This window comes from Diadema setosum, chromosome 8 (genome assembly GCF_964275005.1).
Source record: "Diadema setosum chromosome 8, eeDiaSeto1, whole genome shotgun sequence".
In the NCBI taxonomy this organism is placed as follows: domain Eukaryota; kingdom Metazoa; phylum Echinodermata; class Echinoidea; order Diadematoida; family Diadematidae; genus Diadema; species Diadema setosum.
In genome coordinates, this window is record NC_092692.1 from 37620598 (window position 1) to 37640224 (window position 19627).

General features: G+C 38.4%; 1 protein-coding gene across 1 annotated transcript in view; it reads left to right on the plus strand.

The window, feature by feature from the left end:
* Positions 1 to 19627, plus strand: part of LOC140232241 (complement C3-like) — a 149290-nt gene that overhangs the window by 27615 nt on the left and 102048 nt on the right. The window contains exons 5-9 of the mRNA XM_072312375.1: positions 2628 to 2780; positions 3328 to 3370; positions 4055 to 4142; positions 5721 to 5823; positions 16202 to 16438. Of these exons, the coding sequence (XP_072168476.1) occupies positions 2628 to 2780; positions 3328 to 3370; positions 4055 to 4142; positions 5721 to 5823; positions 16202 to 16438 (624 nt within the window). The remainder of the gene's footprint in view (positions 1 to 2627; positions 2781 to 3327; positions 3371 to 4054; positions 4143 to 5720; positions 5824 to 16201; positions 16439 to 19627) is intronic.

The window sequence follows — 19627 nt, forward strand, 5'->3', positions numbered from 1 at the left end:
ATTGTCACGAAATATCAGCATCGACGAAGAAGTCTCCTGCAGAATTGCCAGGGCCTGCTAAGCTTTCGACAGACTCAGAGATGGGGTGTGGGAGAGAAGAGGAATAAGTCTTCAAAACAAACTTAAGGTGTACCGCGCAGTCAACCTGCCCTATGCGGGATCTCTACATGTACCCCTGAGAAACATGGACAGTGTACAACCGGTATACCAGGCAGTTGTACTCTTTTCTCATAAAATGCCTGATCGCTGCACATCAAAAGGCAGGACAAAGTGCCAGACACAGACGTACAGCGTACTTCGGAGAGCCCGAATGGACAGTATTCATTATATGCGATGCTCAAGCGCTCCCAGCTCAGAGGGGAAGAACATTTACTCCGACTGTCCGACGATCGAACCTTTGTCAAAGAGACTGCGCTCTCACGGAGGTGAGAGGAAGCGCTACAAGGACACACTAAAAGCTTTCAAGTACAAAATACCGCAGCATCCGCTCTTACGAGTGGGAAGCAACGGCTGTATACGCGTGTAATACGGAACCGCCTTGCCATCCGTAGTCATCTCTGCTGTGTCAGGCTGCGAAGTGAGACCTGCGGAGGAACAGGGACAGAGATGTCAACGTCGAAAAAAAAAAACAAACAAACAACAACAACGACAGAGCAAGCACCTCCTGCGCTAGCCTGGCTAATGCCTATACGGCATTTGCACGTCCACATTGCACTATATAGTAGTGAGGATCGGACTGACAGAACCATCTTGGCACTCACGTAATAAGAAATATGAGAAGTTGTGTGTGCGTGTGTGTGTGTGTGTGTGCGCGCGCGCGCGTATGTATATATATGTATATATATTACTATATATATATGTATATATAGTAATATACAGGGTGTCCAAAAAAAAAAAAAAACTATACACTTTTGAAATGGCTGCCGAATAAGAAATATTGATTCTGGGGGGAAATGTTTATATGTATGAATAGCCTATGGACTCAACTTTCATATGACACCAAAAAGTCTACAAATAAATCATGCTTGAATGAGCACTGCTCACTTTTGTAAAGGGTATGAAATTTAGGCTGCGCAGGAATTAGCCTTTTAAATTTTGCGACAGGTGAGTCCGTTGGAGCTTACAAAACTGAAGTTGATATGATAAATTTATGATCAAGTGCGATCAGTTTGGGTTTGCTGAATGAATTTGATGGCTTTTTAAACCAAACCATTTTGCATGAGTGAACCGCAGTTGCAAATTGTTTTATTGTAGCATTGAAAATTTCCCTGGTAGACTCAGTAATGTGTTCATGTGAGTCAGGATGAGGTGATGATACATTTTGCAATTTCCATGTTACACACTCTTATTTGTTCAATGTGGGGTGGAGGTTTTTATTAAAAGTCAGTGATGTTAAAAAACTAACAGTGTGTAACAGTGTGTCACTTGATCATGATACATTAAGAATGAATTAAGAGCTGTAAGTTGTTACTCTGCCCTCATTCATCTTGGAGTCTTGGACTGACAACCAAAGATGGAGAGGCCTCAGTTCACACCGCAGCAGCATTCTTTTATGGTAACAGAATACCACTTAGGTGTCATATGAAAGATGAAACCATATTGTAACTATCCTTACAAATACATCTTTTCCCACAGATTGCAATTGATCGTAAATTTAGGCCTATCATATCAACTTCAGTTTTGTAAGCTCCAACGGACTCACCTCTCGCAAAATTGGAAGGCTAATTCCCGCGCAGCCTAATTTTCATACCCTTTACAAAAGAGAGCAGTACTCATTCAAGCATGATTTGTTTGTAGACTTTTTGGTGTCATATGAAAGTTGAGTCCATAGGCTATTCATACATATAAACATTTCCCCCCAGAATCATATATTTCTTATTTGGCAGCCATTTTAAAAGTGTATAGTGGTTTTTTTTTTTTTTTTTTTTTTTTAGACACACGGTATATATGTAAATATAAATATATGATATATGTATATAGGGACGAATCTAGGAATTCCGTAAATTGATAGCGCCTTCACAAAATCAAGGGGGGCGCACGCACCTCCTTTTTTTCTTTTTATTTCTTTGCTTTTAACAAAAAAAATAAAGGGGGCGCGTCCCCTTTGGATATGCCTCTGTTTATATAAAATTCTTCGTTTTTCTTTACCTATAATTGTTTGTAATCTATAATGTCATATTTTCTAGAAATGCTCAGCATCATACGTACTTGAAAATTGAAAAAGCCACCTTTACTGAACGTATTATCTGTATCGTTACATCATTCTGTTTCTATATATTTCAAGACTTGGTAGTATAATGCATCTATTTTTGCTGGTGGTCAAAAGAGTTGGACATGTTACAAGTTGATAGACATCCCCTGCTGGAAAGAATACAGTGTCCCTAAGTGTGAAACACAGTGTGAAATCTCTTCACACTGTTTTATAAGAACGTTTTCACAAAGTTAACTACAGATGTGTATGAACAAACTTGTGAACACCACTGTGGGACACTATGTTCTTTGCGCCAGGGAGCTGCGACGCGTAGGAATTGATATCATGTTTGTTACTGAAAGTACATTGTGACGTCACGCGATGTATCATCATCTGTTAAAATGTGACTGATATGCCCCATTTTTTCTTGGTATAGCTTCACGTTGAAATAAAAAATCCAGAAGGAATCAGTGTGAAGAGATTCAAGGATACAGAAGCCAGGCCCGATGGGTTTATTCAAGATACATTCACCCTTTCAGCGAGGCCAATGCTCGGCATCTGGACTATCATGGCTTTTTACGGACATAATGTAAGCACATGTTTCCAATTCGCTGAGGATATTAGCAATTTATTTGTTGTTGTTTCTGCTGCTGATATCAGAATTACCAATGATACTTCGTCATTGACACATCATTCGATATTATAATTATGTTGAGGGAAGCTTGAGACGATATAAATTAAATATCAAAAAAAAAGGTCGTTTCGACTATAATGTGATAATCGACTATTCACTGCTATTGGTATAACTTTTTCAAATGACCTTTTTTGCTTATATATTTTGTCAACAGTTAGAGATTTGTTAGTTGCCCAAGCAGATGGAGAGTGAATGCATTTGTACGGCTACTTATACAGATAATGTTATTTTGAAAAATGTTTAGCTGAAAATCAGGCTTACAATTACGTGGAAAAGAGACTCCTGAAAAGATAATTACAAGTTATTTTAACAACCGAAAGGATTTTATTATGATTTCAAGCTTTTCTGTGCCCCTACCATGAGAGCATTGAAAGCCAACTGTTTCTATTATGCTTTTTTTACCAAAACAAGGACACAAATATTCATATTTTCGGTTTTTTAGTTTCAGCTGACGACTAACGTGACCTTTGAAGTCAGAGAGTATGGTAAGTGTGCGAAAGACCTGAAATATTTGTCTTTATCCACTGTGAACCCAAACTGCACAACTACGGGCATGATATCATCAATAACATGAGAACCAGTGTGTCAAAATATGCAACTTTATTCTTCCTTTCTCTTTGCAACTGCAACGCAAAATACGACTTTATAAGAATAAGAAATCTTGCCATCAACAATACCAATTTTTCTTATCTCGAGAAATGCATGTTAGCCAGTTTGCGTAGATAGTGTTTGACTTGATGTATTTCTGCGTTCAATCTAATACATATTGAATACAAATTTCAAAAAGACAAAGACAAAGAATAACAAGGGCATTGAAATAAAACGATAACAGTACACAAATAAAAACACATAATTGCATTGATCATTATACATACACAGAAACATGAAATGAAATATACAGTACTTTTTATCAAATAACAGAGATAACTATATAAGTGAAGTTTTCGAAGAATAAATAGTTGAACAAGATTTTATGTTGTCCTGGAGATTATTCCAATTGTCCGGACCCGAATGTCTGATAGATTTGTGTGTCACTAATAATTTGGGATTGGAAAGATGGAAATTTCTACATTATATACGAGTAGGGTACGGATGGACAGAAGTATCAAACCTAACCATGTTATGAAAGATGGTGGAAGTTGACCATGAATACATTTAAACATTTACAGTGTTGCCGACTTTCTCCGTGACTGTACATCCAAAAAAGGGATACATTCTGCAGGATTCCCAAAGTCTCGAAGTAGACATTGAGGCAAAGTGAGTATGTTTTATACTTTAAATATCGTTTTGTTGTTGTTTTTTAAGCTGTGGCGGAAGAGCATTTGCCTGAATACCATCCATTACTTTGGCGGCATAATGAAGTAATGTGAGGAAATTATGCATTTTTTTTTTTGCTTCGGTATTTGAGTATTATCAAACTGCATTTAACTTAAACCTCGTTTGTGATTGTAGGTCTGTGCAAAAGCAATCTTCGATTTAGCTCCTCTTCCCGCTTCTCCTGACCATTCTGACTACTACGACAATCATTTGCAAATTTGTAGAGTAGAGGACCTGCACGTGCAAATGAAAATCTGTCGTGGCAGTGGCACTGATGTCCCAATTTGGCACCTGGGGTGGTTGCAGGATGCGATAATTAAACTAAATCAAATTAAACTAAATCTATTTCATACTTCTCGTATATTGCAATATTATATCAAAAGTAATATCACAAGTTCTTGTACCTTGTCCATAGTGTACGAAAAACAAACGAATATACAATGTACATACTACATGGTATAAACAGTAGCTATTATGATAACTGGTCGAAATTTCGGTTTGGGTTGTACAAAGAGAAATATGATGGGAGCTACATGAAAGCAAGCTTTGTTTGGCTATGAGCCCCGAGTAATCAGAGTTTGTGAAAGATAAACCAAGAACACATAAACATTAAGACCAACTGATTTAATCATACCAAGTAAAAGAACCGGGAAATGCTTATATGACTTAAAAAAAAAAAAAAAAAGCTCCAGGGTTAAAAAACAATGTGAAGTGAATAATGGTGAAACAAAATTTGGCAAATCTCGTTTCACAAACCCCAAAATATGGCTCTTGTGACCCTTGATTTTGCAAATTTAATTTTTATACTGACAGTGCACACTCTCCACTCCGTTGGGTGCATCTCAGCTAGCCAGTCGCCATTTTACAGGCGCGCATAATGCTGATAGATAATATAAACACTGTCACACTATCGGGTACCCATTTGTACTTCTCGATTGGGAGCAGCAATATTTTGTGGAAAAAGTGCCTTGCTGTAACACAAACCTGTTGGACTCCGTGGGGCTCGAACCCACGATACCAAACCACGCTCATGTAATTCAGAAACAGGCGCTCTTACCAACTCGGCCACTACATCTGCGGCAGATACGGACTAACAATTTTAATAGTTGAAATGTTTGTGAGGGTCTTAAAGAGGCAATTACAATGCAGCGATAACATATAACTGTAAGAGAAAGAGTCTGTACACTAAAATGAATTCAGGTGTGTCTTGTCCAACTTTATACAATTGCTCTAGCAATTGTCTAGCGAGCACGAACATATAATCTCTTTGTGTTTTTTAATAGTATGGGAATACTCCAGGAGAGCAGCGCTAAATTGTAACACTGATATAGGGGAGATTACTTGGTAACTGAAATGACTCACATGTCATTATTGTCCATCCCTTCTCCCAAATTAACCTCAACTAAAAATAACAACATCAACAACACCAAGAGTGGAGACCAGTTTACTGTTTGATTGTGTTCACTGTTTCCTCTACGTTCCTATGTTTGAAATAAACTTTAAACCATTACGTTTCAGGTACGTGTATGGAAAGTCAGTTAACGGGCGATATGTCTTCAAGTATGGCTTCGTTAGAAGTAACGCGACGATCGAAATGATGGCAGAAATGAAGCGGGGAAACGTAAGTTCAGAGTAGTAACTGCTAGTGCTGTATATCTCTGAGATGCACCTTGAAACTTAAGAAACTGATTATTAAGATCACGATTTAAAAAAAAAGCACACGAAAATTTCATATTCAACATTCAAACTAATCACTTGAACCCATCCAGCTTATATCGCCAAGTTCGTTCTTTAATGAAAGTAACTTAGATCCATTTCGATAGAGAGGTTCAGATATGATTTTGTGTGTGTGTGTGTGTGTGTGTGTGTGTGTGTGCCCGTGCGCGCAGGCGTGTGTGTGTGTGATAGTGCGTGTGCGTTTTGTTCAAAGCATCTATGATTATATCGACAAAGAAATTCGAGATCCTTAGACTAGGAGCCCAACGCAGAGGGTTTCAATTTATGTAGTTTACAAGGTGAAGTTTACACCTAAGACCGTCAACCGATTATCGATTTTTGTTTTTTAACAGACAACCTGTTCTTTCTACCAACAAGAACCTGAAAATAATCAGTATTTATTCTTACATTGTACAAAGGTACAATCGTTATTTTTGACATTTTCAAATGTTTGGATTAAGACTTATGCATTCAAAAGATACTTTCGATGGATTTTTAAAGAATAAACAGTTTTCGGATCTAAAACATAAAAAGGCTGCAGTCAGCTGGATTTATCTCTGAGTTTTTCTTCGAGTGGTTCACAATATACAAGCTTGCTTTTTAGTGGACCTCTCCATTTTTTTCTCAACTGAATCATAACTTTGTTGGTTTTTTTTTTTGCCATTTTGCATGCATACCTTTACCATTTATCCTTTGCAAAGTTGAATGTATACGTTTATGATATAATTCCTGATTAAATCTGTTATGTTTTGTTGGAAAAAGAAGAAAGATAATAAATGAATTGAATTGAATTGAATTTATTCGTATCAGGACAACTCCCCCGGAGGACTAGTCCCCCGGGGACTACTCCCACCTGACAGCTCCCCCGGAGGACCACTCCCCCGGAGGACAACTCCCCCGGGGGACTACTCCCCCGGAGGACGTCTCCCCCGAGGGACCACTCCCCCGGAGGACCACTCCCCCGGAGGACTAGTCCCCCGGGGACTACTCCCACCTGACAGCTCCCCCGGAGGACCACTCCCCCGGAGGACAACTCCCCCGGGGGACTACTCCCCCGGAGGACGTCTCCCCCGAGGGACCACTCCCCCGGAGGACCACTCCCCCGGAGGACCACTCCCCCGGGGGGCCACTCCCACGGGGGACCACTCCCCCGGGGGACCACTCCCCCGGGGACAACTCCCCCGGGGGACAACTCCCCCGGAGGACAACTCCCACCTGACAACTGCCCCGGGGACGTCTCCTGGGGGACAATCCCATAACTGAACGGAGATGTTTCTTATTCGTGTCCTAGAAATTAAAATTGAATTCATCTGTGTAAAAACAGTATTCTTTTTATACAGAATTTAAATTAAAGTTAACGTTACCTAAGACACGTCCATCTTTATAACAAAGTTTTTGAAATCTCAGCACAAAATTTTTACTTTTGTACACGCTACATGTAATGTCGAAAAAAGTAGAAACGCAGGTCCATTTTATCACTGAATGTTGGTCAAGAGATAAACACATTGACGGAAACACGCTTTTGAGGGGAGAGTTCATTCCTTAGCATGTACCTGTTATTCTTCATTATTTTATAATATTTTAAGAAGTCCATTCTTTGATGATTTTCCTTTTCTTTTTGCAATTCATGATTATGATAAGGAATATGTTAAATAAAAGAAAGATATTATTCAAAGGGGTGAAGGCTCAAATTTTTGAGTTTCTTCAGTTTGTCTCCCTCTACAAAGGAATATGTTGTTAGAAATACCCTTTTAATGGGGTTATGATTTTCATCTTAGATTCTTATGATAGTTACTATCCTATATGTCACTGTCAGTAATATACTTTATTGTGCAATTTTCGTTTGTTATGTTGACTGTGAATTTATCTGAACAGCATTACAATTCTTTATGTCGGAGAAATAATTGACAGAAAAAAATATGAATATTCTGTGCCTGAAAAGACTTGAACGTGTAAAAAGGTAGTATCTTCCAACAGCCCTGGGAAAGCACACCAACACGACCAACACAAATCTCTCAACCACAAAGATGGGATGATTCGAGTTTCAATTAATTGAAAATTGAGTTTTGTTTCACACAGTTTTATTTGATAACGTTTGAACATGGAAAACAAAAACAAAAAAAAAATGTCTAGCGTAAGAGTAATTGAAGTTAGTATGCAAACAACACTTTTGCACGTAATGGTATACCGGAGATTGTGGTATCAGATAATGGTACACAGTTTACAAGTGACCAGTTCAAAGAGTTTGCTTGTCAGTACCAATTCAAGCATGATGTCACGTCTTCATCACTTTCTACATAGCAATGGGAAGTTGAAAAGACAGTACAAATCGCAATGTCTAATGAAAAAGGCAATGAGAGATGGAACAGATCCAGGTTTGGCATTTCTTGACTATCGGAACACACCGATCGATGGGCTAGATGCTAGTCCTGCACAATTGTTGATGCAGAGGAGGACAAGGACCACCCTGCCAACAGCTAGTCAGCTGCTGAAACCAAATGTAATAAAGAATGTGCAAACAAAGCTGACCAAGAAACAAAAGTGCAATGAAATTACTTTGATCGAAGCGAAAAGCGTTGTTGTTTCAAAGACAAAGTTTCCAAGAAGTTGCATAGTGGAATGTGAAGGAAAAATGCTCCTGTCAAAACAGAATTGACATCAGAAGAGGTACAGCGGAAAACAATCCTTAATGCAACAAAGCTAGATGACTCAACATAATATCGTATCACAAGATCAGGTCGAAAATATGGACCAGTGTAAAAACTTATCTATTTTATAGGATAGATACCGGAATTTGACGGGAAATGAAATGACAATGATCACGGGATTGTGATAATGTTTAGATGTTGAACTATTCATCTTGAGAGTAGAGTTGGTTACATTTTGAGTGCAATAAAAGTGTTTCATCTAACTTATCAAAAGTAACAGCTTTGTCGATTATTATAAGAGAAACAATGATTAACGTTTCTTCAAAGACAAAAATAACACATTTCTAAAAGTGAACAAAAGTACAGTTTACAAAACAATCACAAGTATTCCTCCAAGTGTGAAGAGCGAGATTGAACTTACGTCGTTATAAGAGTGCGTTGTAATGTGTCATACAAAGCCGTGATATCTCAATATTGAAGTGAAGTGTTACTCACTTTACAAGTATCAGTAATGTTTGTGTTTATAAGATGTGTTGCTATGATTACACATGTAGTAAAGTTGAATGTAAGATATAAGATATGGCAAGTCAAACACGCCCATACAAGACGTATTTCCATTATTACTCAAATAGGACAAGTATATTGTGTGAACAACGTATCAAATAATTGCCATGATAATCTTAAAAAGACAATGGCTTATCAATTAAGTTTCAGTGGTAGTTGATAAATGAAACTAGAAATGTCGCTTTGGCGACTGGTATGCCTCCGCCATAATGCATGATTTTCCCAATAGGTCTAGATAGTACATGTGGACACTGTGTGATTACATTTTCACAAAATTGGCAAAATATTGGAATGACAAGTTTGTCACAAATGTGTTGAATGTTCACCTTCCTTGAAGTAGGTTTAATTGGATGAATAGGAGAGCATGTATCTAGGGATTTAAGGACTTTAACTTGACTTTGACCCATTCATACATTTAGGAATTGAGTAATTTTCAAGGTACAGGTGTGGAGAAAAAGTGCAATTTCTGAATTGAATAGTAAATTGTTACCATTTTCATCTGGCCCTTGACCCTAAAATTCATAAGATAATTACTTTCAGGTAGAACATGCATAATATGTACTAAGTTTCAAGGTAACTTGAGCCACTTCCGAGATATGGAGGAAAAAGTTAGTTCAGCACTTTCACTTGATCTTTGACCTTTTGACCTTTGAGGCAAAAAGAGAAAAAAAAAACTTTCCAGAGAATTTCTATTAGGTTACACACGCATACACCAAGTGTAAAAAAAATAACCCTGCTGGCATTGCATAAATATGAGGGTAATAGTAACATTTTGAAGTCTTGCACTTGACCTTTGACCCCTGACCTCTGACCCCATGAACCCTACATTCTCTAGATAATCACTTCCAGTCAGTACATGTATATACTATGTTCCATGAAGATACCTTGAACAATTTTCCAAGGTACGGAGAAAAAAAAGAAGTTTTAATATTTTTACTTGACCTTTTGACCTTTGACCTTTGACCTCATGACCCAAACTGTCACCAGAGAATCTTAATTGGGTAATACATGTATACACTAAGTTTCAAGAAAATCTCTTCAGGCATTCAATAGATATGGTGGAAATAGTGAAATTTTATGTATTTGACCCTGACCTTTTGACCTTTGACCTCATGACCCAAACTTTCACCAGAGAATCTTAATTAGGTAAAACATTTATACACTAAGTTTCAAGAAAATATCTTCAGGCATTCAATAGATATGGTGGAAATAGTGAAATTTTATGTATTTGACCTTGACCTCTTGACCTTTGACCTTGAGCATGTGCACCCAAAAGTTGATAGGCACAACTTCACCCCCTAATACACATATATGCCAAGTTTCATTAGGATACCTCAACAGGTTTCGATAGTTACCTTGTCCACAAAATTCATTACGGACGGACGGACGGACGGAAGGACGGACGGACGGACGGACGGACAACCCGAAAACATAATGCCTCCGGCACCACTTCGTGGTGGAGGCATAAAAATCTGTGTGAAAAAGAGAAACTTCACTTTTCTAAAAAAAGGGAGATGCCAAATGTTTGAAATTAGTACAGTTTGAACGCAGAGACTAGTGCCTAGCTATGCAGCACCAACCAATCCCCACAGAGATGATGCTGTTGCTATGCTGTATAGTTACCCCTCTCGAGAAACCCCGGAGGCAGATGTACTACCTCAGCAAACTTCCTTACTTGCACCCAAGACCTAGAAGAATAAAAACATCAACCTATCACCTGCGTGTTAACAAAATGTGCACATATACTTTTTGACCAGTGTCCGTTTCTTCCCTTGGGCATCCGATGCAATCGATATCGCTAAAGCATTTGCATTGTTCAAACTCGTCATGATTGTAATACAACAAATTACTGCCAAGATCGTGTGCTTATTCTGACTGATTAAAGAAACAACTAAGGAACTCTCTAAATAACAGGCTAAATATTACAGTCGTCATCTCTTGATATCTCTTAGAGATGGGCTAAATAGGATGACATTTTCAGAACATGCTCATCACACCTTAGTTTGATGACTTTGTGCGTACTGACACCATTTTTGAAAAAAAAAAAGAACGAAAAATGCAATCCAGGGTGCCCCGGCCGAAAAGCTGGTCGCCGTTTCGGCTTTAAAAAGACATTTCTGGTTATAACTCGGCTATTTTTTGGTCAAATGTGATGGTTTTGGTGTCTAACCCCATGTTTTGGGGGTCAAGGAAATGGATTATAATGATAATTTTAGTGTAAAACCTAATCTTCCACATGATACTAACCTTTTGCCCATATTTATTGTTTTTGATTTATATTAATGATATTGTTCAAAGTTCTACTATGTTTAAGTATGTGATGTATGCTGATGATACTACTTTGTTTTATACTCATCCAAGTTTGATTGATATTGAGATTAAAGTTAATCAGGAGTTAGATAAAGTTAGTAATTGGTTTAAAGTAAATAAATTAATTGTTAAATTATGTCATATTTCACCGTAATGTTTGTGATGATAATTATATTTTTGATGATGTGTTATGTTCTATTGATTCTGTTCCTCTAAAGAAAGTTGATTTGGTAAATTTTCTTGGTGTTTATATTCAGAGTAACATGCATTGGGATGTACATATAACGAAAGTAGCAAATAAGGTATCTAAATGTATAGGTATATTATATAGATTGAAAAATATTCTTCCAGAGTTTGCACTTTTTTTGCTGTATAATACATTTATGCTTCCGTATCTTAATTATTGTGTATCTGTATGGGGCAAATATAATAAAACCAAGATAGAAGTTTTACATAAATTGGAGAAAAAAGCATTACGAATATGCTCTGGTAGTCATTATCTTGCTCATTCGGCTCCTCTTTTTCGTAAATTTAATACTTTGAATATATTTGATTTGTATACTTATAATACCGCTGTTTTGGGATTTTATTATTTCAAAGATATGTTACCTCATAATATTTCATGTATGTTTTCAACTAATAATGAAATTCATAAATACAATACACGAAATTGCAATAGATTTCATATGTGGGTAGTAAAAACAAATCTGGTTTCAAACTCCGTACGTCACCAATTTCCGTTAATCTGGTATTCAATTCCTAGAGATATTTGTTCACGCAATAGCCTGTCCTCATTTAAGAAATTTTTGAAAATATACCTTCTAGCAAATCACACATAGTCATAGTCAATTTATCATATCATTTGTCTTATGTTTTTGTTTTGTTTTGTTATGTTATGTTTTGTTATATTTGTTGGTTTTCTGTCCATGTCTACACTTTGTACCTTAAAAATAAATTATTTTGTGCATAATCGTAAGGGAACTTACTTCACAAGGCCTTTTGGCTTTTCTCAAGTTCTCTTTTTTCATTTTCACTGTTATATGTAAATGATTGATTATCCTTTTGTGTATTGTAAAATCCAATACTGTTGTATTGTTTTATCCGAAAATGAGATGAATAAACGAATTGAATTGAATTGAATTTAGGCATAAAATTTCCTTGCCTTTTACCCCTACCCCAACTGCCATTTTTTGCATTTTTTTTCTGTATTTTTTCAAGTAGTATTGACTACCATACTCTTAATAACAAGTTCTAGCTATCAATCTGGTGTTTTCTACCAACAATAGTACAGCAAGGGTTATGTTATACGTGTGTCATGCAGATACCGGTATGTGGCTGGTGCATTCAGGATGCATGGTAACTGTGCAACCAGTGCTAATACTGTTTCTGCATTATAGTGCCTAATGCCGGTTGGAAGATATTACCTTTTTACACGTTCAAGTCTTTTCAGGAACAGAATATTCATATTTTTTTCTGTCAATTATTTCTCCGACATTAAGAATTGTAATGACGTTCAGATAAATTCACAGTCAACATAACAAACGAAAATTGCACAATGAAATTACTGACAGTGACATACAGGATAGTAACTATCATAAGAATCTAAGATAAAAATCATAACCCCATTAAAAGGGTATTTCTAACAACATATTCTTTTGTAGAGGGAGACAAACTGAAGAAACTCAAAAACTTGAGCCTTCACCCCTCTGAATGATATCTTTCTTTCATTTAACATATTCCTTATCATAATCATGAATTGCAAAAAGAAAAAGAAAATCATCAAAGAATGGTCTTCTTAAAATATTATAAAATAATGAAGAATAACAGGTACATGCTAAGGAATGAACTCTCCCCTCAAAAGCGTGTATCCGTCAATGTGTTTATCTCTTGACCAATTTTCAGTGATAAAATGGACCTGCGTTTCTACTTTTTTCGACATTACATGTAGCGTGTACAATGGTAAAAACTTTGTGCTGAGATTTCAAAAACTTTGTTATAAAGATGGACGTGTCTTAGGTAACGCCAACTTTAATTTAAATTTTATTTAAAAAGAATACTGTTTTTACACAGATGAATTTAATTCTAATTTCTAGGACACACACACACACACACACACAAAAAAAAAATCTCTGTTCAGTATGGGATTGTCCCCCAGGAGACGTCCCCGGGGCAGTTGTCCTCCGGGGGAGTTGGCCTCCGGGGGAGTTGTCCTCCGGGGGAGTTGTCCCCCGGGGGAGTTGTCCTCTGGGGGAGTTGTCCTCCGGGGGAGTGGTCCCCCGGGGGAGTGGTCCTCCGGGGGAGTGGTCCCCCGGGGCAGTTGTCCCCCGGGGGAGTCGTCCTCCGGGGGAGTCGTCCTCCGGGGGAGACGTCCTCCGGGGGAGTCGTCCTCCGGGGGAGACATCCTCCGGGGGAGTAGTCCTCCGGGGGAGTAGTCCTCCGGGGGAGACGTCCTCCGGGGGAGTTGTCAGGTGGGAGTAGTCCCCGGGGGAGTTGTCCTCCGGGGGACAAGTCCTAGACCCGAATTTATTCTATTTTAACAAAATTAACAATTTTCGGACCTAATAACAAGAAATGGTAAGAAATGATTTTTTTTTTTGTCTAACAGATGAGGAAGAGAGTTGCATTTACATTTCCCAGAATGGGAAGTTTCTGTTGAATGAACCAATATTATATTCTACTTAATTTCACATTCAAATGCAAATTCATATTAATATTCAAATGATGTTATATCCATATAAAGTAATACAAAGCATTATACTAGTACATAACGCTTATACTTGAGTATATAATATTTTAAGGAACTTTGAATCACATATCTTCAACAAAATCATGGATAAAATTGTAATGATATAAACTTTGTTTTTAGATAAACAAGTGAGCAAATACAATTTCATCTTCCAACTCTATATGGAAAAGAGGAATTTACAAGGGAAGCATAACTTGTACATTTTGTGAATCACTCTGGGAAGTGAGGGCATCTCAAGATCCGTCAAGGATTCAATGTATGAAAATCTTTGTATCATGACGAGAGGCGAAACAAACAGAAACAAAAAAAGCTACTATGACAAGGACAAGAACGGAAGGAACAAGGACGGAACAAACAGGAAAACAAACTACAGATAGGCATAACAAAGGAGAAAGGGAAACAAAAACAAGTAGTCTACAATTCGGCTTTTAGGGAGGGTCGCTAAGGCATAGGTAGAAACTTGAAGATCAATAAGAAAAATTGTCACATAATGATATACTCACTCTTAATATCTAAGAGAAAATTCTTATCAATTATCTACTTATTTCGTTATTTGTCTCGTTTTTGAGGATTAAAAAAACAAATCTACAGTAGGATCACAAGCGGTGACTGTGACCTCAGTTACAAAATTGGTGTGGGAATAGTTGGGGTATCCTATTTTTTACTAAGAGTATAATGCTTACTGCTTTTCTTGTTTGTCTATTTCTATATGTCGCTTCTCCTCATACGCCTTCTCCTCTCTCTCCCTATTTCTGCTTTCGTTCGTCTTTTTTTTTTTCTTGGCGCTCCACTATCTGGAGGAATGATTTTCAAGATTTGAAAATCTATGTTGGCAGACTGATATTAGCGTTATTTTGTTCAGAAAGAATAGGGTACATTACAATAATTAGGACCTACATTATTTTAATGAAATGAAACCATGGACAGAACCCCAAAACAATAAACGCCTGTTTATAATAATTAGTTATTTTACCCTGGAATTGAACATGACACTTATTTAGATACGCTTGAATCAAATTATAAATTATATGCAACTCACACAGTTCTACACGGAATAATGAAAGAGTATCAATGTATTGTAACACTCTAATGTTTTTGGATTGATTGTGGTAAGCGTGGACTTATAGGCGAGTGTCACTGGAGTATAAGTATCAGGATCACGACGGTGATAATAATGCAAAGTCACCACTCGTAACACTTGTATAACTGAGTGTTACTAGAAACGTATAACAGTTCAGTAGAATGTGCGATGACAGTCTCAGCTGGATGACACAATGATAATGATGACGAAGAGACGCGAAGGAAAGTACAGTTCAGCCAGAATGTATACTTTATTTGTAGCAATACAGGAACTTGGTAAAAGTACAATCTCAATATATGAACACTTGGCACTCCCTGGTATGCTCCCAATCGGGGCTAGAGTGTATCGCTGATATCCCTCTGCCGGGTGGCAAGAGGCCTGGCCGAACCAGTGTAAGTTTGGCTGAACAAGAACTAAGAGTATGGATTTGCAGGGACATTTATACTTAAACTTGTGAATACATTATTATTGACACTTTGCATAAAATGAAAGGGGAGAGTATTGTTTACTAATACATATGCAGGATATCTCTTAGAAGGCAATCCAAATTTGGGAAGGGGAAAGTCTTTATACCATATTTGGTCATGAGAGTTTATGACTGAACTCACTATTCTGTAGTAGTGGTCATCAGCATAAAGGAATGTGCTGGTCAAGTGTTTTAGGGAGAAGTCTAAACAAAGGGGCTCATAATCGGTGGGTGGAATGGGTCAGTGGGGACTGACCACTTTCCAAATAAACCAGTGCGTCCTGCGTCATAATGCACTGCAAGGACATCTACAGTGGGGAAGTGAGGAGTGGGGAGATAGACACAATTTTGGGTCTTACAGTATCATTAAGTGCAATCTCCAAGAAAAATCGAACTTACTTAAAACTTTGATAATTACCTTAATTGTGGAAGACAAATAAGATGCAGTGAATGGTTTTCACGTTTCAGTTGGAAGGAGGAAGAGCAACAGTGGTCATAGATTCCCTGGATACCGCTTTTGGTGAGGACTGGTTTGAGGAATTCTACGATTGCCGCTTGCACGCTGAGGCTATTGTGGAGGAGAGAACAACGGGCCATACGGAAGCAGCTATCGACACTACAGCCATGGTTGTGTCCACGCCGTTTAAGTTTTCCCACAAACACAACAGGAACTTCTTCAAGAAAGGTCTCAACATTCATGTCAGGGTACGTCACTTTTCCGCCGTTTCGCCTGTCACACTACATTAATTGGAAAGAAATACTCAAGAAAAGATAAAGTGAATTTTCTGTTTAAAAATAAAATGATCGTCTGCTACCACAGAGATTTTATCTCATCGGTCACTCATTGGAAGCAAAGTATGTTGCTTCCGACTACCCACCGAAATGTATCGGATCGCAGTCTGATGAATTCGACTTGCTTGGTCGACTATCAGGTTAGTGTGTGACATGTCGTGCGTGATCTTCATCGGACGATCGTGCCTTATCGGATCACCACCCGAAATGTCCGACTCTAACCTGATAGTCGACCAACACAAGTCGGAACCATCGGACTGTATGCGATTCGACAAACTGCGGTGGGTGGCCGGAAGTGATAAACTTAGCTTCCAAATGAGTAACCGATGAGAGGAAATCTCTTTGGAATGCAGGTATAAGGGAACTTCTTTTCTTGAGCCCAATATCCCGTTTTCTTTATATAAATTTCCTCAAAAGTAGGAACAACCCCCTCCGACCTAAATCGGAAAATGATTAACATTTCGGAATGAAAGTTATTGTATCACAACCTTATGCCTGTACCATATTTTGTTTACAACACGAGCAAAGATTATTTTCGATGAAACTAAACTTGAAAAGAGGTGCATTTCTATGAATAATTCCATGAAATTATGATCTTTTTTTTCTGAAATCACTGACTTTAGTCTAAAACGTTGTACTTCTTGGTGTGGAGAAAGTACTTATATTTTCTTACACACATGTGTATTATACATTATGTACTATATACGAATATAAACATATATACATATGTATATGTATATGTATATATATATATTGTGACGAATTGTTCGCGTCGCAGACATATATCCCACTGGTCCTTACGCCATATATGTGTTGTGAATAACTTAAGTCCTGCTCCAGTATGCTACAGGTTACAGAAACCTAGACTAGCGTCACACTTAGCCCCTGCAATAGATCTGCTAAAGGCTCGAACGCTAAAGCTCGATCCACTCAACACGTGCTACGACATGTTTACCCTATCCGTCCCAACTCGACAACAAATTAAAAACTTAATTACCTTATTATATCTTTACTCAATAATTATAAGCGTAGTTAATCAAAATTTCCACCACTAAAATACCAATAAAGGGAGCAATTCTCACCAAACCCCTACATATTTAGTCTCAAATTACTGATATCTATTATTTCTCTCTGAATCATAAATCATCTTACCCCCTCCATGCCCCTATCTTACGTAATATTCAATAATTTTACCAAAACCGGGATTTTAGACCTCGCTTAGTAACGTCATTACCATATAATAATCGATTACACTTTTAGTACTATCGATAGTGAATTATCAATACACAGCTTATTATACACAGACTATACAGCGGAATTGATCGATTTCGCTACACGACCCCCCGACCCACCAAGCTCGGTCCCCGAGCTTATACCACTTAATATTCTGAACACTTTAAACGTCAATACTTTAAACACAAACCGACCTCCATTACATTCCGACTGGTATCAACTACCCTGGTATCAACTACCAAAATACTTATACTGGTGTCCACCGACCACCAAATCTTTTAAAACATCATCTTATGATTTATAAGAACACTCATTACTTCTTTCGGACCATAAACACTATGTACATTCTAATGCTACTTCTCCAACCTTGTCTATTACCTTTGCTTCCAACATGGACACAACAAACTCTAAATGTGAGAAGAAGAAGAAAGGCTATGGCTCCAAAACCAGCCGTCATATATACCAATCGCAATGTTGATACCGATATGATTCTACCAACTCTTCCGAACAATTCTACCAACACCTGGTATCGCTTTAATCACTTTACTCCACTACCTCTCGGGACGATTACATCTCCGTACATAAACTTCACTGATTCCAACTTAATACCATCGTTTTCTTTTGAGAACAATTACATTGGTAATATCCATCAATCTTCAAGAAATGTTCAACTGTAACAGCTTAATGTCCAATTTAAATTGGGCAGATTAAATTTAGCGTCCGTATCTGCCCTTCTCTACCAATAATCGCTTCCACATCTTCCTTCCGGTATTCGCTACTACTTTCACTATCTCCGCGAACAGTCCTCAAAAACGTCCAATTATAACTTATTGTCCAAACTCAAATGGGCAAATTATGTTTAACGTCCATACCTGCCCATGAATTTCTACCAAATTTCGCTTCCACTACTTTTCCTCCATGGTTTCCGTCACTACCTCCAAAAACTCGCCACCGGTCGTCAGGAACCGCTCTGTCTTCCTGGTCCACGTTCGGCCAGGCCGCAACATCAGCGTCTCGGTAGCGCTGAAACAGGTCTTCCCTCTGCGACGTAACTCTCCTAGCCTCCCTCGGATAATCCCCCCGTCAATGTCGGATGGTGACACCTGGACCCCGATTTCACATGTTACCGGGGATCTGACTTCAGGTACCACGTCCTTGATCACGAATCGCCTCCTTCCGCCCGTCAAGTCGAGGAGCCCGCCGCCATAATTATCCTCATCCAGCACCGGGGTACTGCTTCCCTCAGAGGTGACACTCCTCTCCGGGCTAACACTCTTCTCAGGGGTGCACCTCTCAGGCGTGCGTCGGGAAGGGGTTGAAGTAGAGGGGTGCAGGGGAGATCTACTCCTGGGTCTGCTTTGCGTTGACGGCGGCTTCTTATTCTTAATTGGCGCATAAACTGGGGTTTTCAAATGTACGCGCCCTGGAGCTACATCGGTGGCGTGAGTTCCGTAGTGGCGTTCTAATTCTCGCCTGTGCAGTGTCTGGAAAGCACAGCGATCGCACTTAAATTTAGGGGTGTGCACGTCGAATTCGTGTCGTTGCATCGAGCTTCTACTGGAAAAGGACCGCCGGCACACCTTACAACGGTAGACTTCTCCTCTATCTGAACAGGACTTGGGCTTGGGGGTAGACATCGTTCTGCATATTCGACAAATAATACCAATCGAATGTTACTCATGTCTTTAGTCAAATTCCTACAGTCATTCATTCACATCTTAATAATTAATTCGTGCGAAGCTGGTATCTGACATAGTCCATATTCGCTGCTGCTTCTTCTCTTCCGGTGTTAGTTGCTGGACGCTGGCGGTACTACTACCTAGTATCACAGCTCCTAAGCCGTCCGGTAGCATTCCGTGGGGTTTTGAA